We start from the raw sequence: 22,503 nt of genomic DNA, 5'->3' as shown, positions 1-22,503 counted from the left end.
CTTTCCCTCCAGTTCAGTCAAGATTCCTACTGCAATAAAGAAGACTGTTCCTGTTATACTTGACTCCTAGCAGTTCCTTGCTAGTATGCTGAATCACTATTCTGAGCTGACTTCACGAAGAGCTGAAATCACGCTCACGACTTAACAAGTTGCCTTTTAAAAGAAAGGCCTTCTATTTTCTGCAATGATTCTTCACTCTGCTTGAAGCAGACTTCATATCCACTTACCCTTTCCTCTGCTCCTTTGTACATCCAAAGACTTGTTGGTTGAAAGGTATATCAACTTGATTTTGCCCCTCATGTTCTTTCATTTTGTCTTAGTTTTCCCTTGGCGTATCTGCTTTTCTTGATTCTCTTTAAAATCTTCATCTTAGTATTTTTATGAGTTTTCAGTTTAAATATTGCCTGGCTAAGCTTTCTTTTGGGGGCTTTCTCAAAGTCCATCATCTGTCCACAATTTATTCTCCCTGTTTTATTATGATTAATTTTTTGTTGGTCTTCTATTTTCTTTCAATTTCCTTTTAATTTAAAATGCATTGCCTCTCCTAACACATTTTAGGGAGTTACTGAATTAAAATATCTATCTATTTATCTTCTATCTATCTATCTATCTCTATCTATCTATCTCTCTACAAGCAACATTTAAACTTGCCAATTAGGGAGATCAGAAGTGAACGTTTGTTGTATCTGTTTTTAAAGTTGTAAATAACAACTTCAGCTCTGACCAGTGAGAGGGCTAAAACCAGTATTGTAGCCAGGGACAGTCTCACTCACTAGACTCTGGCTCGCTCCTTCCACCACCTGTTGGTCATAATGACAAATAAAAAAAGTCCCTTGGCGCATTAATACAGTGGATACAAATGTGTTTGCTTTCAACATAGGATCATTGTGCATGGGTGAGAAATTAGTACCGGCCCCACTCCCTAATAACAGGGTTCCTGGGGTGCCAACTTGAATAAAATTGGGGGGGGGCGGTAAGCCCTGCCCTACATAGTCACATGACACGGCACACACAATTAAATGGCAATGCCCATCAACTTTGGGGGGCGGGTTTCCCGGTCCCCTCAAATATTTTTTTTGTGGGGGGGCTTAAGAGGAGTTAGCTCCTAAGCTGGGGTATGTGTCATTCCTGGATCAATGTCTTTGTTTGCTTGGCTATGTGTAGCACCTGCTGTGCCTTTTAATGACATTTTGCCCATGTATCGCACTGATCTGAGCATTAAAGATTTTGGTAGACACTGCAGTGTGAGTTTGAATTATTCTTTGAGTGGGAGCCAGGAAACTCTCATTCACAGAGTGTTTTTTGGAGGTTCTCCTTGTTGGAGGGCCCCCAAAATGGATAACCTATCGCTTTAAGAAAATGATTTAAGAAACTGTTAAATCTATCTATCTATCTATCTATCTATCTATCTATCTATCTATCTATCTATTCTATCTACAAGCAACATTTAAAATTGTCTACTATGGAGATCATAAGTGAAAATTAGTTGTATCTCTTTTTAAAGTTGTAAATAACAACTTCAGCTCTGACCAGTGAGAGGGCTAAGACCAGTTTTATACCAGGGACAGTCAGCGGTGGAGGAAGCCGCTCGGGCTCTTGGGGCACGAGCTGCCCATAGGGGCAGGGTGAGGGCGGGGTGAGCCATCCATAGGGGCAGGGTGCATTGTGGGGCCTCCAGAGTCTGCCTGCCTCCTCCCACTCAGTCCCCTACATCTGGGGGGGGGGAGGCACCAGGCAGACCGTTTGGACAGATTGGAGCCTGCACACTCCCAAGCCACTGCGTCCTGGCATTTTGTCACCCCTCTCAGAGGTGACACCTTGGGGCGGCTCTGCACTTACCACACACCCCTTCCTCCGCCACTGGTGGCCGGTGGTGTGGGGGAGTATTGCCCCCCCTTATCTATCTATCTATCAATCAATCTTCTATCTATCTATCTATCTATAAATGTAAACTGGGCATGTGGGTTATTATCCACTTTTCTCCGAAACCACTTCACCGATTGCGTTCAAATTGGAACACAACGTCCAAAGCGAATGAGCGAAGGCTCTTATGAGGTTTTCAAAGACATATGCCACACCTCCACCAAGTGAAACCCCAAAAAAACCCTGTTCCAGAACGCACCACTCAGCCGCAAGTGCATGCTGGGAAAAGAACCAGGTTGCAAACCACCGCCCTCTAGTGGTGGCTACACTGGTACTACACCTATAGAACCTTCCCTCTCAACAGCACCTCAGCTGCCATTTACATCCTAGGCCAAAGCTTTCACAGACTCCGCCAAATGGAGGTATTGACTCACCTGGGTGGGGGTTGGGGGGAGGAGGGGACGGGATAGGTCAGGACATGGTGGGGCCAGTCACAGGGATGACCCAGGGGGTGGGGGGAGGAGGGGGCAGGATATGTCATGGATCGACACAGGGTGGTGGCAGTCACAGGGATTAGCCACGGCAACGCGTGGCAGGGCCAGCTAGTTACATATATTTGGCTCATTAACACCCTATGTCCTTTAATTATCCGTGGGAGGGGGGATATTAGAGTTGTTTTTTACTTCCGCTTTTGTTGTATTGTGTTTTTTGTTTTAATCTGTATTTTAATGTTGTGAACTGTGATCTTCGGATCAGAGGCAGTATACAAATTTAATCAATAAAATAATAACAACAACAACAATAATAATAGAACAGCTCCACTGCCTATTGGTCTGTTTCCACTTATAATTCAAAGTGCTGCTTATGACCTATAGAGCCCCATACAGCTTGAAGTCCAGACTATCTGAAAGACCGTATTCCCTCATACAAACCTGCCTAGGTTCTGAGATCTTCGGGGCAGGCCCTTCACTCGGTCCCACCACTCTCACAGACACACTTGGTGGGGATGCAGGATAGGACCTTCTTGGTCAGGCATCCCCAAACTGCGGCCCTCCAGATGTTTTGGCCTACAACTCCCGTGATCCCTAGCTAACAGGACCAGTGGTCAGGGATGATGGGAATTGTAGTCCAAAACATCTGGAGGGCCGAAGTTTGGGAATGCCTGTTCTTGGTGGTGGCTGATACCATAAGCTGACCACCCACCCTTATAAAAAGGGTTTCCTTCTGTGGATGGGATGGCTGTTGTTAACCAAGATAGAGCACCATATGGAAAAAAACTCACACTTCGGCAGAAAAAGAAATAAAGACTGCACTGGATTGGAAAGAGACAAAGATTTTCCAGAATCAGCTGAAAATCAAAACAGTATTGGTACCTAAAGTGGCCACATCACTGAGGTGCATCAGGCCAAGGGAGCTGTCTTAACTGCATGAGTCCTCTGGGCAAGAATTGGTGCAGATTCTTCCAGCACTTCATGAATTAGGCCACAAATATCTGAAAGACTGTCTCCTTCCCTACAGGGGTCAGTAAACTTTTTCAGCAGGTCCCTCGGACCTTGTGGGGGGCCGGACTATATTTTGAAGGAAAAAAAAGAACGAATTCCTATCCCCCACAAATAACCCAGAGATGCATTTTAAATAAAAGGATACATTCTACTCATGTAAAAACACGCCGATTCCCAGACCATCCGCGGGCCGGACTGAAAAGGCGTTTGGGCCGCATCCGGCCCCCGGGCCTTAGTTTGGGGACCCCTGCTACAAACCCTCTCAGGTGTTAAGGTCAGCAGAGGGTCATCATGCTCAGAAGTTGTGGACTGGGTAGCAGCCCAGAAGAGAGCAGTCTTTTTAGGCTGTGGAATCCCCTCCCCAGAGAGCTGCATCTGGCAGATTTCATTACGACACAGCTCTTTTGACACCTGAGATATTTTTTCAGGACCTGCTCTAATTGCATTTTTAAAAACCGGTTTCAATAGATTTACATTGTTGTAACGTGCCCTGGCGAGGGTGGCGCTGTGGGTTAAACCACAGAGCCTAGGGCTTGCCAATCAGAAGGTCGGCGGTTCGAATCCCCGTGACAGGGTGAGCTCCCGTTGCTCGGTCCCAACTCCTGCCAACCTAGCAGTTCGAAAGCACGTCAAAGTGCAAGTAGATAAATAGGTACCCCTCCAGCGGGAAGGTAAACGGTGTTTCCGTGTGCTGCTCTGGTTCGCCAGAAGCAGCTTAGTCATGCTGGCCACATGACCCGGAAGCTGTACGCCGGCTCCCTCGGCCAATAACACGAGATGAGCACCACAACCCCAGAGTCAGTAACGACTGGACCTAATAGTCAGGGGTCCCTTTACCTTTAACATGCCCTGAGACCTGATGGTGAAGGACAGGTAAGAAATATTACTGTTGAAAAGGGAAGGTCCATCCTGGCCAGTGCCATAAGAGTCATCTTCCCTCACTCCCCACCGCCCGCAGTGGTAAGTCAGGGTAACATTGCAATGGGTATGTTCGTGTGGCACTTAAATCACCAGAGAGAGAGAGAGAGAGAGAGAGAGAGAGAGAGAGAGAGAGAGAGAGGGATGCAAATGAAGAGAGAAGCCCTGGCAACTTTCTAGCACAATGTCTCCTCTGGTCAGCAGCAGGGAGGCATTTTCCTTGACACTGTAAACCACAGCCTTTCTCAGCCTGGCATCATTTAAATGTTTTGCACTACAAATCCCATCAGCCACCTGGCTGGGAAAGGCTCCTATAAACAGAGGCGAACTGATATACAGTGGTACCTCTACTTACGAATTGAATGCGTTCCGAATGCACATTTGTAAGTCGAAAAAATTTGTAAGTCGGATCCCATAGGAATGCATTGGGAGAAAAAATTCGTAAGTCGAAGCAACCCTATCTAAAAAATCGTGAGTAGAAAAAAATCCTATCTAAACCGCATCCAAGATGGCGGACGGAGCTCCGTTCGTAAGTAGAAACATTCGTAAGTAGAAACATTCGTAAGTAGAAACATTCGTAAGTAGAGGTATACCACTGTAAACGGATGAGGCATCCTTTGCATGTGTCTCTCTTTCTGAACAAAGAACAGCATGTGCAGATAGCCATCGCCAGTCCTACCCTCCCCCCAGCCACCAGAAAGAATTCAGCACAGGCTGCAGCAGGGTTTAAAATCATTTACTGGAAAATTGCCAAGTATAAAATCCACATTGGGGCCAATATTCTACAAAAAAGGAGAGAACTGACAGAATCAATCACCGATCATTTCCAGCCCCCACTAAGCAATGCAGGCCGGTGCAAAAAGGGGTCACTGCAAAGAGGGGCAGAGCCTGCTTTACCGTCCCCTCCCCAACTCCTCCCCTTGGTCCTGTACATCCATCACCGGCAGCTGCCAGTCTGAGTCCAAGCTCCTTCCAGCACCTCTGCTTCTGGTCACAGGGAACTCCACATTCAATAGTCTTTCTGTGTTTCTCCCCTCCCTTTGGGAGACAAGCACAACAACAGAGTGTGAGGCACACGGGTGGGGGGTGAGGCTCCATGAGGCATGTAAGGAGCCTTCATCCATCTCTCTACATGCAATGCCAGTCCACTTGCGGCGTGGCATGGGCAACAGGTGGCAAAGTGGGAACGTCAGAGGTAGTTCATGCATTGTGCCGCGCAGGACTGCACAATCCATGCTTGGGTGGGAGAGCCTCTGGTGCTCATCCTGTTCACATCACTAGCCCTGAAGCTTGAAAGTCTGATGCAGTCTCTCGGCCTGGTCCTTCAGTGCCTGGATCTCCTCCTGAATGAAATCAGTCAATGCTTTCCGCATCTCCATCTGCAAGCACAAGGAGCCATAGTCAGCAAGTCCATGCAACACACGGCAGCTCTCCGCCTATGTGCGGATGGGTACACCAAGAGCAGGTGTATCCCCAGAACTATTCCCCACCTCCAGTTCAAACAAATTCACAAGCCTGGGGCCCAACCTAAGCCATCGTTTGGGATCTCAAAGACTCCAGACGCATAAATCATAAAATCATCATGCAGCTAAGGTGAACCAATTTATAAATCAGCCAGGTAGGCAAAGCTTGAGCCCCTCCCCCCAGTCTCTCCCATTCCCCTCAATGCCAGCCTGAACTCATCATACCTTCAACAGCTTCTGCTTCTCTTAGCAGATCAGTCTTACTCAGGCATCCCCAAACTGCAGCCCTCCAGATGTTTTGGCCTACAACTCCCATGATCCCTAGCTAACAGGACCAGTGGTCGGGGAAGATGGGAATTGTAGTCCAAAACATCTGGAGGGCCGAAGTTTGGGGATGCCTGGTCTTACTTATTCTCATCATCGATCTCCCACATCTAGAAAGACAGCTGTTGGTTTCCAATTGTATTATAAAAAGGAATAGTCCCATGTTTCAGGGAATTATATGAGAGCCACAATGGCTGTGTTTTGCCTCCCCTGCCAGAGGTATTATGCCTCTGAATACCAGTTGCTGAGAATGGCAGGTGGGCAGAGTCCTGTTGCACTCATGGCATCTGGCCACCCACTGTGAGAACAGAATGGTGCCCTAGATGGGCCACTGGGCTCTTTTTTATGTTCTTATGAAAGGCTAAGATAAGAAGCAGGCTTGGCACACAGTCTTCCCTCATTGGGGGGGGGGGATTTGTAACTGCTCATCCCTGCAATGCCCCGTTTTACTAGTGCCCAACTCTACGGAGAATGAACCTTAAGTATGAATCCAGCTCTGAACCCATCAGTGCCGTATGCCAAGCCCTTAATGGTCAGCCATCCTATTTCTTCCCTCCTTTGCACTCACCGCTGATTTGTTCTCTGCCCGCAGATGCTCCAGCAGTGGACGGGCACTGAATGGCTTCCCAATTAGCACGGTGATCTTCTGTAACAAAAAGAAAAGGCAGCATGAGCAAACCGGTAACAAGGGAGACAAAATGCTTCACTTGCACAAGTCCTCAACTTGCTGGTGACTTAGAATCCCCTGCCACTCCTGTCTGCAATGCTAGGAGCGCCTCCTTCCCATCTCCAACTCACCTGCCCAGCACGGGGCACGTATGGGGGTGCATTGGGGAGTACATCATTCATTCCTAGGGAGATGGGGGGGGGGACAACAACACAAACAGTTAGTTTTGATCCCAGCCCCACCGTAAGCCATATATATATAAAAAATGACAAAATGGAATAGGATTCCTGTGTATTTAATAGCTGTACAGAAGGGATCATTTTAGCAGGAGCTGAAAAGAGTCTCCACTACTAAATTCGTAGCATTCCATGTGGATTGTGCAAGTAGGTTAAACATACAGCCTATCCAGACAAAGTAGAAATTGACATGTTTTTAATTATATTTTGATTTTTTAAATAATAATAATAATACCTGGATTTAAGAGTTTTTATGTTTGTAAGATTTTACCAAAAATAAAAATCATGTGCTGGATAAATGTTGAAATTGTGTGTGGAGCCCCGGCTCACTCAGCAGCGGCAGAGCAGAAAATTGGGAGAGGCTCCTCCCACTTCAGAGAACAAGGTTTAAATAGAGCTACCTCTGGAAGTAGAAGGGAGGAGTTCCTTGTTCCAGAGTACCCTCCAGCATCAAGTGAGAAGAAGAGGTCATGCTGGTTTTTCAAAACCCATTCCCACATCCTGAATCTCAATATTCTCACTAAATTACTTCTGAAATACAAAATGTTGGTTCGGAAAGTAAGATGGAGAGTTAGTTTGTGTCACATTCTGCCAGCCTTCCTTGTGCACACTTTGGGCATTGCCTTTGGAAGCACCCTTGGGTGGGAAATCTGGTCCCTGCCAAAATCAACCTTTCTACACAGATCTTAAAGGAAGACAAGGGTCCTGTTCCACCAGAAATCTGAGAACCCTTCTATCTTCTACCTATGTGATTGCCACCTGCTTAATGTCAGACCTTGTCCCTCTCCTGATTCAGGCCTCACCTACATGCCAGAGTGGCAGTATAATAGGGTGAAGGCGGCATTCAGCCAGAAGACGCCCAATGCCTGGAAGAAATAAGAGGAAGGGGAAGTTAGAGAGGATGAAATGGCCCCAGAATGCTCCTCTCCTACTAAAAAATACCTACCCCATTTGAAGCGCATGCATTCCTGAGTCATGTTTACTTTCCCTGGAAGAGGAAGATGGAGAACAGTTAGGGCAATTGGTGGGCAGTGTAGGTTAGCCTCTGAAGCAGACAATATCAGCACCACACCTATATCTATCTGCCACCCCCAGTATGCTCACAGAACCACTTCCAAGCATTGCTACCTACCTTCTGGGAACACGTGAACCCAGTCTCCGTGGTTGAGCTTCTCAAGAATGTAGTCCATGCCTTTCTGATAGACTCCATCTCCTGCAGGGAGAATGAACAGATTAATGGCAGTTCAATCCCGCATGGAGGGCTCATGCAGCCCTAACTAGAACATTCTCTCACCATGCCTCGACAAGTCATAAGCATTAAAAATAAAACAGATTTTTGCCTTTAAGTGTGATGCTTAATTAGAACCCTTTTCATTTGCAAAGCGATTAAAAATCTCTTTCTTCACAGCATCCTTGTTGATAAGCCACTATTATTCCCATTTTACACATGTCAGCTGGAAAATAGAGGCTGGGAGAAATGGAGGCACGAGGCTACAAACTGAGTAAGTGAATTACTTCTCAGGCCTGGCTTTGCTACAGCTGTCCTTGGCCCAAGCCTTATCTGGGCAACTACCCCATTTATAACCCAAGAGCTGCTTGCCTGCCCCATGTCTATTAAGCAAACCACCTGCTTACCACGACAGACAGGTACACATCGCCCAAGGCTGAAGAAACGGGAATGCAGCTCCTTGGTGAAGCAGATGTCTGCAGCTGTTGGAGTCCTGGGAGAGCAAAGATACTGTTAAAACCACATCACAACAAGTTTTCATCTGGGCTCTCCAAAACCTTGGGAGCTCAAACTGAATATGATGGGCAGCCCTACAGATACCCAGGAGCTTTTATTTTTATTTATTCAATTTGTATACCGCCCTAACCCTGTAGATCTCAGCTCATTCCTTCCTCACAGGGAATAACCACCTTTCCCAAAACTTACCAGCGCATTTTCTGCAAGTTCCAGACGTGCCGTAATTTCAGGATCCCTGGGGGAGGCACAACTACATTAATACAGGGGACAATCCAAATTAAATCTACCATAGCTAATGCAGAAAAATGCTGCATGCACAGGAGTCAGGCTTGGGGTTCATCCTTAAGAAAGGCAAGTTAAGCCTCCTTCATGAAGGTCCTAAGGGAGTGTGGGGAGCACCCATTCTTGCCCACCGTGCTCCAGACCTCAGGAAGGTGATTGGCCTGGTCTCTCAAAACAGAAGAGCAATACCTTCCCCTTCCCATCCACCAGGTGGCAGCACTTCCCTTCTAGTACCCTACCCCACAGATGTGGATCATCCATGCAGGACTGGTGGTTGCAGACCGTCAAAAGAGGGGTGCCTTCCTGGCGCTTCTCAATAAGCTCATACAGTACTTCTTTGTTATGGACATTCACCTGGTTCATATACCCTGAAAGGGGGGAGAGAGCAAAATGACAGCTCAGTGACAGCAAAGGTACAAAGAGAGTGTACAGTAGAGAGAAAGGTTGAGGAGTTCCTAGGCTCCGATTCAGGCTGGAGCAAGATAGGTCACTCTGCCTAGGTTCCCAGTGCTCTATCTAGCCATTAATAACAATGGATAGCTGCAATAATTTGTGGCTTTCCATATTTAGCAGTCATATGGCAGTTTTGAGCAAAGTATTAGGTAAATGAAAAGGTAAAGGACCCCGGAACGATTAAGTCCAGTCAAAGTATTACACACAGTTCACATACGACGCTGCCTTGGTACTGGCTACACGGACTGGCAGCAGAACTGTCTGGTTCCTGGGTTCAGGGGTCTTTCCCAGACATGCCTGGAGATGCCAAGGATTGAACGTGGGACACTCTGCATTCAGAGCGCAAGCTGCCCCACTGAGATGCACACATTTGTTTTGCTGCGACCCTTTAAACAACCTTGCAAGGCCAATACTGTTACGTCCACCATTGCCAGAGTGCTAGTAGCGAATGGGTTGCCTAAAGATGCCTAGCGAGCTCTTGGCAGAGATGAGCTACAAGAGCTCTCATTAGGAGCATGGGATGGGGAGAAATGGGGAAAACAGAAGACCTAGTTTTATACAAGACCTGGCTCCTGGGTTCTGGTGGCCCTCAGGCAAGACTGAGTGGCTATAAAGCAGAGGGAGAGGCCAAGATATGTAAACCACGGACAGCTCCCTCACTGGCTTTGCATTCACCAGGTCCTCTCTCTTCTCTCATAAAAAGTCCAGGGCCAGATTGTGGCCTTCCAGGTCTATCTAGCCTCAAAACTCTCCTCTGGCTGCACCACTTCTGAGCCCTGCTTTTCACCCTGCTTCCTGAGAGATTTTGTCTCTTGCTCCACCCACTTTTGCTTCTGGCTCCACCTCCCACTGGCATATGGCCCCCAGACGTTTGCCCAAGAGACAATTTGTTCCTCAGGTGGAAATAGGTTCCCCACCCCCACCCTATGCCCACCCCTGTCACTAATCTAGTTTTGACCCCTAGAGCTCAGTCTCCATTTCCCTGCCCAGCAGAAGAGAGTCAAAACCCCGGGATCCCGTCCACTTCTACATATTAAGATTCTAAGGAATCTCCACATGTCTTCCTGAGCTCCAGGCCCAGCATGAGTCTCTTGTACTGCTGTAGCCTTCCAGGGAGCCTAAATGGCAATGCCGTCGAGCATTCTTGCACACCCTGCCATGAACCTTTTTTGTCCCTTTTGTGACAGTAGCTGTGTAGGGGCAGACGTTACAGGTACTCACTGGTCCAGAAGCAGCTGTAGGTGCCCACCAAGCCCATGACCACCCTGCTGGCCAAGATCCAGGGCAGATGCGGGGCCCGGGGAAAGGGCCATTTCACCTCAAGGGGCATCTTCCCATCCCTGGCAATCCTTGAGGTAAGAGTGTCAGCTGTCCCTGCCAAAGAGAACAGCAGAATGCTTTGCAACTGATCACATTTGCCTATGGCTCTTGGTATACAGTGGTACCTCTGGTTGCGAACGGGATCCGTTCTGTAGCCCTGTTCGCAACATGAGCAGTACGCAACCCACGTCTGCGCTTCTGCGCACGCGCGGGCCGCAATTCAGTGCTTCTGCGCATGAAGTCATTTGACGATTCTGTGCATGCGCGAACCGCCGAACCCGGAAGTAATCAGTTCTGTTACTTCCGGGTTTGGCACATTTGTAACCCGTGTTGTATGCAACCCACAGCATTCGTATCCAGAGGTATGACTATACAGTATAGTCCTCTCCCCTGCCAAGAAAGTTCTGTTGCAACATGCAGGTGGCAGCACCACATCCTGCCATCTCACCTCTACCTGAGGGTTGTCAGGACATTTAAAAAAAAGAAAAGAAAAAAGTGACTAGGCTAAACAACAGGATTAAGCAGAACAGTGCAATGATGAGAAGCAGAGAGGTTGTAATTGAGGTTATGTGGGACAACCCTATAGAAATTGCAAAACTGCTGTTGCAAGTCCACACCCAGCAAAAACTATTGCTAAAGCACCTCTGTTGTGTTGATTTACCCCAGTTCTAGAAAAAGTTTTGAGGTGGAGGTGTGAAAGGGTGGGAAAGATCACTAGTTAGTGGTGCAGGGATTTTAGTAAACACATTAAATATAGATATACTGTGAATGAAAGCTTGGAGAGAAGTGGTAATTTTGAGAAGTACCAGTATTTTGAGGGAATGCCTTCTTTCCACTTGTCATCCTTGATGCATCCATTCTTTTTTAGATTGGTCCTCTAATCAGAGGAGCGATCTGAGCAACACAACAACACAAACTCAAGAAGTGGCTCTCAAATGTTTTAGGTGGATATTTATTGCACTTTTGTTTGTATTTATTTATTTCACTTCTTGATTGTAGAAAAACCTCGAAGTGGTTTACAAAAAGAACAGTACAATAAAACTATTTTTAAAATAATAATAATAATAATAAAACATTCAAAAATTAAAAACCAGGAATAAACTTAAAACACATCAGAATTCTAGAAATCTGGGTAATTTCTTTTGTGAGCCGAATCTTCTTCCCATGTGCTCTCCATCCCCAAGCCCACGGCTCCCCACCTGCGCCCAATACCCTCCCACATCTCTCCCATGGAAAAAGGGACATAGTAAGGCAGGCATGTCCCAAATCCGTTTCGGGGGCCTAATCCGGCCCGCCGGTCGGTTTAATCCGGCCACTGTGATGGTTCATCTCCTGGGGTAAAATTCTTTTAAAAAGCTCAACTTCTTCAGTCTTTTAAAAAAGCTCAACACCGTCAAATCTGGCTCTCTTTGAAAAAGGTTTGAGCACCCCTGTACTAAGGGAACATTCCTAAGGGACCTTCCCGCATGAAATCGGAAGCCCAGGTCGGCTTTCCTACATCAGGGGCGCCCCTGGAGAAGAGGGGGGTCCGCGCGCCCCTTTCCGACCTTTGCCTTGGCGCCTCTCTCTCTCTCTCTGCCGGGGGGGGGGGTGTCTGGGAGCCCCTTTCCCTCCCCGGAGCCCCTCGCCCTCGCCCTTCTCTACCACGCAGCCGCTGCCGGCTGCCGGCTGGTTTCTGCAAGGCCCAGAAACCCAAGAGGGGCAGCTTCCCCACCTCGGCGCTGGGGGAAGTGGGTGCCAGACGGAGATGACAGACTCCGGGAATGAAGCGAAAGGAAAGAGGCGCCTTTGTTCACCCACCGCGCCTCCTCTCCTCTTCTCCCCATTGCACCCCACTCACCTCCTGCTCCTGCTAGCTGCCTTCAAACGCCTCTTCTTTCTTATCGCGGCGAGAAAGAAGCAGCTCGGCCCAGAAGCGCCCCAGTTTTGCAAACTCTCTTCCCACGCAAATATTTTTATTTATTTATTTTAATTTTAATAAAGAGGCGTAATGAGAAACAGAGGGTCGTAAAGCGTTCTCGGACACTTAGCGGTCGTGAACTGTCGCAAAAGGTTAATCGAGTGACACGCGCGCTTTCTGGCAAGGCCTCGGAGCCGGATGGTGGTTCAGAGTGACGCGCGCGAACGGAGCTTCCGCTAAATGTTGAAGGCGCCCCATTAGGCAGCAATGTCGCTCTACCCCGTGGCATCTCTATGGTGGAATCCCTATTCGCCTCGCCTTGGGAGTTAAAAGTGGGAAATATCCTGCTTTAATTTAGTGAGGAATAATCACGAATAATGAACCTCCTCCGGCCTTGTTTTATGATACGAGTGGAGAACTCCGGCATTTTGAAAGACAAACAGAAACAGACAGGACCGGCTTTTGTTCTTAGATTAGGAACTTCCTTATGGGTTTTAAAAAAAGAGCTGGCTGAGCTCGCTTAAAACATGCTGCCCCCCTTTCATATAAGCATATTTTATTCCTTATCTCTCTGTGTGTGATACACATATATTTTAAATGGGAGCAAACACAATATTCCAAGTGCAATGTCCCTATATTTGACGCCCTTTAACAGCGCGATCCTATACATGTTACTCAAAGGGACTTGCTTTGTTTCAGGAGACTCACGGCGCAATCCTGGTGCACGTTTTCAAAGAAGTGCTACTGAGTTACTCCCAGAAAAGCGTGCATATAGAATTGCAACCTTTATTTAATGTAATAGATCACGGGATATTACTTTGTTTTGTATGTTGTTTATTTCAAGTCATAACCATAGCTGCCAAGTTATCCCTTTTTTAAAGGGATTTTCCCTTATGCTGAATAGGCTTCCTCGTGAGAAAAGGGAAAACTTGGCAGCTATGGTCATAACTACTTGTATCGGATCGGATTGCTATAAGATGTGCTACCTTTGCGGTATGTGTTGTTGCTTCTTCAGCTTGTAAAGCCCCTTGCATATACAGAAGGTGATATGCAAATAAAAAGTGATGATGGCGATTTGTAACTGAATCTCATCTCGCCACATGCAAATCCTTTCCCCCATGGAAATGCGTTGAAGCCGAAAGCGTGAATGGATGTAGCACGCGAGCATCCAAACGGCAGCCAGTCCTAAAGCAAAGATCTCTCTTATTGTGAAGGAGAAAAACAAACGCAACGGCGTGAAACGTTTGGCAAAGGACTACATTTCCCAGTAGCCGCTTTAGGGTTGACGCTAGAAGCCGTCTCCAGCTGGCCGAAGCTTCCCCGTGCCCCGGTTCCCATTCATCAGTCCCGGAGCCGTGCACGATCTCGGGAGCCGCCGGCATGTCTTCTTCTTCTGCAGCGGCGGAACCCGAGAGCAAAGCGCTGCCCATCGTCGTGAGGACGTACTTCTCCGAGGTCGTGGAAGACGACGGGAACTTCATCCAGGCAGTTTGTAGCCTGTGCAGGCACAAGAGGAAGACCATCCGAGGGCAGCACAAGGCGCCATCCAATTTCACCAAGCACGTGCAGGTACAGAATGGCAGCAAAGGGCCACTACGCATTCGTACGTGAGCCAGCCCGATTTGCAGATAGGTTTAAGATTAGCGATCCGGTAGCCCCCGTGGGCACGGCCGGCATGCAAACTCCCCGTGCCATCGTGCAAAAGGGCCTGCGGCTCAGGTGCTCCGTGCGCTTCTACGCGGCAGGGCCGCTTATTACGCTCAGGAGCGCTTTGCCGTTATTACCTATCCACCCGCGCGGCAGCATCTTGTTTCGGACCTCGATGTCGCCTGTTTCGAGTGCGCGCGTTCAAGCAACCTTGGCCGTCCTCAGGAGATCAGATTCAGGCCATGGGCCTCCTCCTGCAGTTCCTAATCTCTACCCTTAGGGCTGGAACAGGGATGTGGCTCTCCAGGTGTTGTTGTTGAGCTACCGTACTTTCATCAGCCCCAAGCCAACATGACCAGTGAGTGGGTCAGGCATGGTCCAGCAAGATCTGGAGAGCCACAAGTTCCCTGCCCCCAGGCTAAATAAAGAGTTCTCTGCATTGCAAGGAATGAAGTCTGGATTCTTACATCACCTGATTCCACAAATTGTGGCTGACCTCTCCAGTCCTCAAGGATCCTAGTCTTGGACTGGAGAAGGGATAGCATGCCACGTTGGAGAACCACATCAAAATATTTTCGTACAATTACAAATGCCAAACTACAGCAGATAAATTTATTGTCTTTAGGATGATCTTACTTTAAAATAATAATAATGAAATAGGAAATGATTAGAACATAAGAAGAATCTTGCAGGGATGGGGAAGCTGTGGACCTCCAAGTGTTGTTGAACTACGGCTCCCATCGTCCCTGACCACCGGCCATGGTGGCTGAGGGTGATGGGAGTCTGACGTCCTCTGGAGAGTCACCAGTCCCGTCATCCCATGTTTAGTGGCTCCAGCCAAAGGTCCATAGGAAACCATTATTCTGTTTGGTAAGGCCTGCCAGATGCTTCAGGAAAGCTCATAAAATGAGTGGGAAAGTACCCATCACCAATTTTTTTATGCCCAGCATTTGGTATTTTAGAGATATACTGCCTCTGAATACTGTATGCTGATTCTAATCGGTTGTCATAGCTAAGAGACTTTGCAAAAAGCATACCTTAAAATCTGAGGTGTTATTAAGTTTTAGCAAGTTTAGTGGATCCTTTTGCTTCTTTGCTTTTTCCATTTAGCAATTTGGCAGCACTCCTGCAAATTTCTCTGTAAGGTTATGGAGACTGGATATTTTAAAATAAAAATAAAGGGGCTGGATTCAGCTAATGAGTGGACATCCACGTAAGGACTAGTGCAATGGGACTTTCCTCCCCACTGCAACCCCCATTGGCTTAGGTTGGGGTTGGGAGAATCCCCAGAACAGCACATGGGGTGTGGTAGGAGGAGAGGGGAGTTGATTCCATCAAGGAAGCAGAAATGTTTGTGCTGATGAAGCAATCTCCTTAGTGCTATGTTGAATTCCTCCCAATATCTGTGAGATCCTGACTCCACAGGCCACTGAGCAATTCATCAGGTCTGTCAGTATCTTTGCATGTGACAAGCATTTTTCTATTTCTGTATGATTCCCACAATAATTTCTATATCCTACAGCACTGATTGAAATAGTTCTCCTCTGTTGCAGAGAATCCATGGAGAAAAATATCTGAAGCTGATGCACAAAAGGAAAAATATCCATTGCAAACAAATTGGTACTGGCATGTTAAAGGTTTCTGAGAAAATTCCAAAATACTGTGAGCCTCGTTGGGACCCTTACTCACAGTATCAGCTCTGTGATCGGTCTTTATCCGAAGAAAACCTGGATCAACTAATTCTCAATTTTCTCATCACTGATATGCTTCCCTTGTCGATTGTCGACGGAAGTGGCTTCCACACTTTGATTAAAGGGATTATTCCCAGTGCTACAGTCACTTCTACAGAAACCTTACGGAACAACCTTGCAAGACAGTATGCCTTGGTTCTTGAAAAAATTAAAAGGAAATTGGACTCAGTTTCTTATGTTTGTACAACTGCAGATGTGTGGACGCATCAGGGGCAAAGTTATGTGGGCGTCACATGCCACTGGATCAATTCAGCTAACTTGACAAGAGAATCTGCTGCCTTAAGCTTCCAACGCTTTCCTGGGCCATGTTCATACAGCAAGCTTGCTTCTGTGCTGACTGAGATCCATTCGCAGTATGATTTGGATTCCACAAAAATAACACACATTGTCACGGACAACAGGAACCATTTCCAGAAAACCTTTCAGCTGTTCCCTGGACCCAAAGAGCAGCTGGACCAGCAAGAGGGGAATGATGTGGAGAAGCAAGTGGATCCCACGGATGCTGATGCCTGTGTCAATGTGCGCATTTATGAAGCCTTGTCAAATGACACCATTGATTCTTCGGACCTCTTCTACCTGCCACCCCGTGTGGCCTGCTTTTCCTGCACACTCAGCTTTGTGGCTGCGACAGCTGCTTCCAAAGCACTGGCCACCAACCCTCCATACAAGCACCTTTTCCAAAGCGTGGCAAGCAAATGCTGTGCTTTAAGGAATGTTTCCCAAGATAGCTTGAAAAATGCAGAGCTTGTCAATTACGCCCTTGGAAAGTCTCTCCCCAAACCAGCCTCCGTATGGAATTCTGAGTTTGACTGTTTCTGTCGCATATACGACATGCGTGACACGGTGAATCTCATAATGGCCTGCCTCCAGCTTCCAAAATTTACCAACCTGGAGCTGGAGTTCTTAGGGGAGTGGTTGGAGGTGATGTCTCCGATCGCTACAGCACTTGACAAGCTTCAGACAGAAGAGGCCATCGAGTCTTTCTGTGGTGCTGTCCTGCCCATGGTGCTTGTGTTAAACAGCCGACTTGAGTCGGTGTCTCCAAAATACACTTCTTGCCTGGCAGATGCACTGAAGGGGGAGCTTCAGAAGCAGTTTGCGCACATGCTGACCTTTGACACAGCCGTAAGTAGTAAAAATACCAAGCCACTAGTCGTTGCTTCTGTATCACATCCATTTTTTAAATTGCGTTGGCTGCAAAGTCAAGATGATAAGAAGATTGCTCAGGAGCTTTTCTTACGGGAGCTGCTCCGCTGTGACACTCTGTCGTCGAAGGCTGACAGTCAAGCAGCAGCAATGAAAGCTGCCGACGATTTTTATGGCTTTGATGATCAGGGAGTGGCGGCAGCTGAGTCTGCATTAAGAAATATTGGGGTGCAGTTCCTCAACGATCCATCGCATGAGCTGAGGCAACTGAAAAGATACCCAGCCATCGCCAAGCTTTTTATCAAGTTCAACACCACTCTGCCAAATTCTGCTCCTGTAGAAAAACTGCTCTGCCACAATGGACAAATCCTGGGACCCAAAATGGCCTCCCTTCAGGATGACGTGTTAGAGATGATGATGTTGTTGCAGAAAAACTCCCAGTTTCTTGTATGATATATGTCCATAGAGCAGTGGCCTAAAGCCAACATGGTGCCCTCCATATGTTGTTGGACGGCAACTCCTATAATCATCTCTACCCATTGGTCATACTGGCTGGAGTTGGAGTGCCACAGGCTCCCACACCACTGCTCTGCAGGCCAGTTTTTCCACATGTTCCACCTTCAGAAAAACTCTTTCCATGTTGCTCCTTCTGCTGAGGCACCAATGAAACTGTCACATCCCTCCTATGCATTGCAGAGTGTTTTGGGGCATGTTCTAGGGCTGGCTCAAGAAAGGTGCTGTTGTTGCTGTTGCTGTACTAAGCAGCGTAGCTATGTTGGGATACAGGGACTCACCAGTAACTTGCCAGTACCTTGCCCTTAAGTAGACCTCAGTCCCTACCACCAAGCAACGACAGGGCAATGAATCCTGAGGAGGTCGTGTTTGCTCTCCTTGCCTCCATTTGTGCTAGAAGGGGCATGGTAGCTCTTGTTCATCTGCTTGGTGGGAGAGATACCTGGAGGATATAAAGCCACAGGGAGAGGGAGGAGGGGCAGTGGAAGGACAGAGAACAGGCTACCTAGGCATCTAAGAGGGCTCTCCACACAAATAAGGGTGGCTTGGCCCATGCAATCTTACGCAATCTTGCTGAGTTTTCCCCAGACAGTTGCCCATTGCGCCTGCATGGTGAGGACCAGACCTGTGTTCACTCAGTTCATGCTGAGCACTGGACAAGCTTGTTGGCTTTCATAAAAACTTGAAATTTGAAATTTGCTGCTTTGAACTGTATTCTTTTGATAAATATTTTACACTATGTTTTATGTAAAGCATAGCATTGATTAAGTGACATATACATTTTGTTAAAATAAAACATTTCCATGGTCTTGAACTGACAGTGCACCCTGACTGTATATTGCACAGGAAGATAATAATAATAATAATAATAATAATAATAATAATAATAATAATAATATATTTATTATTTATACCCTGCCCATCTGGCTGGGCCTCCCCAGCCACTCTGGCGGCTTCCAACAGAAGTAAAAATGTTCACACTGCGTGCGCAGATGTAGCAACCTTCTCCTCTGTAACCGCTGAACCAAATTGCATCAAATTAGGGCAAAGCGTACCTTACCAATCAGGGAGGGATCTGGCATAAACATTTTTTTAAAAAAACCCACCTTCCATACCTAAAATAATGATTAAACACAAAAAGTGGTGCCCAAATTAGACATCACCAGCAAAACCTCTGAAGACTCCAGCAGCATCCAATAGAAAGGCAGATCTCCAAGGGTGGGGCCAAATTGTTATCTCATCAACCACCGTCCAGCAACCGCCAAAATGACCATTCCACACCCAAAGCCTAAGGACAGACCCCGGCACCACCACACCCACCCCACGATCCAGGCCCTACTCCGACGTCCCCACCAAAGCCATAACAGCCGGATTTAGAAGGCGATTGGGCTGCATCCGGCCCCCAGGCCTTAGGTTGCCTACCCGATATAGAATCTTGCCTAAGAAAGTGAGCTGGCAAATCCCCTGGTTCAAATCTCCCCTCAGTTATGACCCCATTAGATTGCCTCAGGCAAGTCACTCTGGTAGCTTCAGCTTTGCATGCAGAAGGACTCAGGTTCAATTCTCGGCATCTCCAATTAAAAAAGCACTTTGAGTAACAGTTAGTTAATTGGGGCAGTATCCAACTAACTTGTTCCATCAGTGCAAGGATTTCACTTATCTTCTGGCACATATCTGCAATAAAGAGGTAATAATGGTGGCCTACCTCACAGAACAGTTATAAGAAGTATTGAGAGAATATATATAGCTTTCAACAATTGGGTTAAGCACTATATAAATGCTAGATATTATTGTTGGATGATTTATATAATGTAGCAGACATGTCAGAAGAATACCCACATTTTCATGGTTCACTGTTGTTTTTTGTCAAAACATTTGCATTTATAACATTTAAATTTCAGAAAGCCACTATATATGATACTTTTTAAAAGTGCAAATGAAAAAAACTGACCATTGAAATTCTTCATAACTCAACAAGCAACAGCTGAAACCCCAAACAGATAACTGTTTCATGTGGAGAAAGACTGTACTCAGAGCTGGCCTACCCATGAAGCAAGTTGGGGCGACCACCTCAGGTGGTAGGATTCATCACCTGAATTGGCAGCAGATCCTGATGTTGATCTTCTCCCCCCCCCCTTGTTCCTGATGGGGAGCAGGGCACCATTTTGGGGCCCTGCCTATACTCAGTGAAACTCCTGCATAGCATTGCACCTTCTAGCCAGGAAGTTTTGATTAAAACAATGAGGAGGATGTAAGGATGTTTAAGATTCTTTTGTGTTCTTTGCTTATCAGATTTTCCACAGAAATTGTAGATTTGGATTACAGTAAATGGAGAAATAACATGGGGTGGCATTTTGACGAGGGTGATGTCCTGCAGATACGGCACAAAACATGCACGCATGAGCAGCTCTTGAGTGCACAATAAACTACTGTAGAAGTGCCCACAAGTTGCTTCTTCAAGTATACATGGCACAGACCTCTGAGGGCTCGGGTAGGTAAAAGTATATATAACTAGTATGTCTGTATTGCTAGCAGACCTAGAAGTTAACTGGCAGCCATGCATTTAAGCTGTCCTGGTTCTTGGTGTCTGCCTCCAGTCCCAACCCCTGCCATGTATATGATCTGACCTGTTATCCTGGTATGTCCAACAAGCAGTAACACACATTGCATTGAAAATGCTTTTGCTTTCTCAGATGTTGAGCTTGGTACTTAAGGAACTTTTATTAGTGCTAGTGAAGACATACAGTACTGCATAATGGATTACCATAGTATTACCACATCAGTTTTAAGCAAGTTGCCCCACACTTTCACTGAATGTGATGACATTCAGTTGTTGCTTGATATAGTTTCACTCATGGGCGTAGCCAGGATTTTTGTGAGCGGGGGGGGGGCAGGCCTTTGTTGGGGGGCAGAACCTAATTTACCTATTTATTTATATTTATTTATTTATTTGGGGGGACAGCTGCCCCTTCCTGCCCCCCTTGGCTACGCCCATGGTTGCACTGACCATACATGGTTGTGATGACAAAACCAGGTTGGAAGCACAATTTACTATTCCATAAGCATGGTTTTATGAAAGCATGGGTCTTTCTGACATTTATTCCTATTATTATTAGTGCTTAGAGTTATGTCCTTTTTGTGTATGTGCTGAGTTGCTGTGTTCAAATGTCTATTGATTTTTTATTTCAGTGTGCTGATGTACACGTTTGATTTTGAGTCACTTGAGATTTATTAGATAGGGGAATGTCCTGAGGATGCCCTGGGGAACAATGAAGCCTGTGGGATTCCTGAAACAAAGAAATGTGGGGGCGGATGGAGAGATAGGAGTATGCTGAGTAGCCAGTAGAACAAGAATTGCACTTGTTTTACTGGTTTGGGAATTGATCAGAGAGGAGAGAGAATGAATATGGGAATTCCTGTTTGAATTGCAAACTAGTTGCAACATAGGGTATGGGATAAGAAAGGCAAATCCTGCACCTTTTCAGACAAAAAATAATACTCGAAACTGTTATTAAACTATATCCATTTTGTGCAGTATCCATCCTATCACCATTGAATGGAACTGGAGTTAATATGCTTGCAGGGATTATTGCCCCCCCCCCCCGTAACAAGAAAGGGTGGTAGATGTACACCACTGTGCTAAAGGATAGGGCTGCACATGTTTCAAGTGAAAAAAATAATAAAATAAAAGTTTATGTAAATAAAATATTTAAATTGTTTTTCTAGAAATTGCAAGAGATCACAATATTGCCAAGCAATAGTGTTCACTATCCCTCCTGAACGAAGTGTGCAGAAGCTTTACATACATTAATTAGTGTGATGATGTATCTGTCCTTCCACCACAAACATGCCTTGATCATGAGAAGGTGTCCCTCTGACTGCCATATGCTGTATCATAACATCAGACAGTAAATAATGTTTGCTTTCTTGGTTGTTTAGATATGTGGCTAGTAAGATGCAAATACTGGCAAGCAGCAACCATTTGGTTCCTTTTTTAACATATGTAGGTCTGGTTCATACATTTGGCAACCCCTGTTTGACCACCTAAGGAAGCACCCAGAAGACTCATGGTCCAGGCCAGGGAGAATCAAGTGGTACCAGTCGCCACAAAGGTAAAGGGACCCCAGACCATTAGGTCCAGTCGTGACCAATTCTGGGGTTGCGATGCTCATCTCGCGTTATTGGCTGAGGGAGCCGGCGTACAGCTTCCAGGTCATGTGGCCAGCATGACAAAGCTGCTTCTGGCGAACCAGAGCAGCGCACGGAAACGCCGTTTACCTTCTCACCGGAGCGGTACCTATTTATCTACTTGCACTCACTTTGATGTGCTTTCGAACTAGGAGCTGGGACCGAGCAACGGGAGCTCACCCCGTCACGGGGATTCAAACCGCTGACCTTCTTCTGATCGGCAAGCCCTAGGCTCTGTGGTTTAACCCACAGCGCCACCCTCGTCCCTGTACTGACACCTTAATGTGGCAGCTAGACATGCCACATGATCTATGTATATATTGGGTCAAATGATACACACCAGGGGCAAGTCATCGAGCTCTATAAGCCCCATCACATTCATTGAAATGCACTCAGTATATGTGTGGAATAGGCTATATTAGCCATGCCAGCCACCTGCCCCTCCTGTCAGTCATTGGCACGAAAACGCAACACCGAAATGGGCTGATTTGTGGGTTACCCCGGGATGGGAGCCCGTGAGAGGGTGCCCTACGAGGACGGGGTGGGGAAGCAGAACGAAGCCAGCTTCCTTTGTACGTTTTATCCA

The 22,503-nt window shown here is 46.7% G+C and overlaps 2 protein-coding genes across 9 annotated transcripts; one reads left to right on the top strand and one right to left on the bottom strand.

Moving 5' to 3' along the window:
• Nucleotides 1-5,003: 5,003 nt before the first annotated feature.
• On the bottom strand, nucleotides 5,004-12,888 carry TAFAZZIN (tafazzin, phospholipid-lysophospholipid transacylase). 7 transcript variants are annotated; one of them, XM_035140323.3, is made up of 12 exons: nucleotides 12,613-12,885; nucleotides 11,579-11,666; nucleotides 10,674-10,826; nucleotides 9,239-9,367; nucleotides 8,907-8,952; nucleotides 8,609-8,694; nucleotides 8,106-8,186; nucleotides 7,920-7,961; nucleotides 7,777-7,839; nucleotides 6,869-6,921; nucleotides 6,639-6,716; nucleotides 5,004-5,662 (listed from the first exon to the last, which is right to left on the bottom strand). In XM_035140323.3, the coding sequence occupies exons 2-12, from the start codon at nucleotides 11,628-11,630 to the stop codon at nucleotides 5,561-5,563; spliced, it is 885 nt and encodes a 294-aa protein (XP_034996214.1). In that variant the 5' UTR covers nucleotides 11,631-11,666; nucleotides 12,613-12,885; the 3' UTR covers nucleotides 5,004-5,560. The 7 variants fall into 7 exon arrangements, 5 of the variants coding, with proteins under 5 accessions (XP_034996214.1, XP_034996215.1, XP_034996217.1 ...); XM_035140324.3 differs by having other exon boundaries at nucleotides 10,674-10,820; nucleotides 12,613-12,779; XR_015947297.1 differs by having other exon boundaries at nucleotides 7,718-7,961; nucleotides 12,613-12,836.
• Nucleotides 12,889-13,792: 904 nt separating this feature from the next.
• LOC118097475 (uncharacterized) lies at nucleotides 13,793-18,543 on the top strand. 2 transcript variants are annotated; one of them, XM_035140305.3, is made up of 2 exons: nucleotides 13,793-14,241; nucleotides 15,873-18,543. In XM_035140305.3, exons 1-2 carry the CDS (start codon nucleotides 14,053-14,055, stop codon nucleotides 17,667-17,669), a joined length of 1,986 nt encoding a protein of 661 aa, XP_034996196.1. In that variant the 5' UTR covers nucleotides 13,793-14,052; the 3' UTR covers nucleotides 17,670-18,543. The 2 variants fall into 2 exon arrangements, with proteins under 2 accessions (XP_034996196.1, XP_088514820.1); XM_088658694.1 differs by having other exon boundaries at nucleotides 14,017-14,241; nucleotides 15,842-18,543.
• Nucleotides 18,544-22,503: the final 3,960 nt, after the last annotated feature.

Source organism: Zootoca vivipara, chromosome 15 (assembly GCF_965207765.1).
Source record: "Zootoca vivipara chromosome 15, rZooViv2.hap1.1, whole genome shotgun sequence".
Lineage (NCBI taxonomy): Eukaryota > Metazoa > Chordata > Lepidosauria > Squamata > Lacertidae > Zootoca > Zootoca vivipara.
The sequence above is the reverse complement of the archived record's forward strand: the minus strand, read 5'-3'. Positions and strand labels throughout refer to the sequence as shown.

Bases quoted from the DNA above. Each gene is read 5' to 3' on its own strand.
- LOC118097475 (XM_035140305.3), top strand. From the start codon at position 14,053: ATGTCTTCTTCTTCTGCAGCGGCGGAACCCGAGAGCAAAGCGCTGCCC. The intron at 14,242-15,872 runs GTACAGAATGGC...CCTCTGTTGCAG, and splicing joins ATTTCACCAAGCACGTGCAG to AGAATCCATGGAGAAAAATA.
- TAFAZZIN (XM_035140323.3), bottom strand. From the start codon at position 11,630: ATGGATGCATCAAGGATGACAAGTGGAAAGAAGGCATTCCCTCAAAAT. The intron at 7,962-8,105 runs GTAGGTAGCAAT...TTCCTCTTCCAG, and splicing joins GGTTCACGTGTTCCCAGAAG to GGAAAGTAAACATGACTCAG. The intron at 7,840-7,919 runs GTAGGTATTTTT...TATTTCTTCCAG, and splicing joins ATGCATGCGCTTCAAATGGG to GCATTGGGCGTCTTCTGGCT.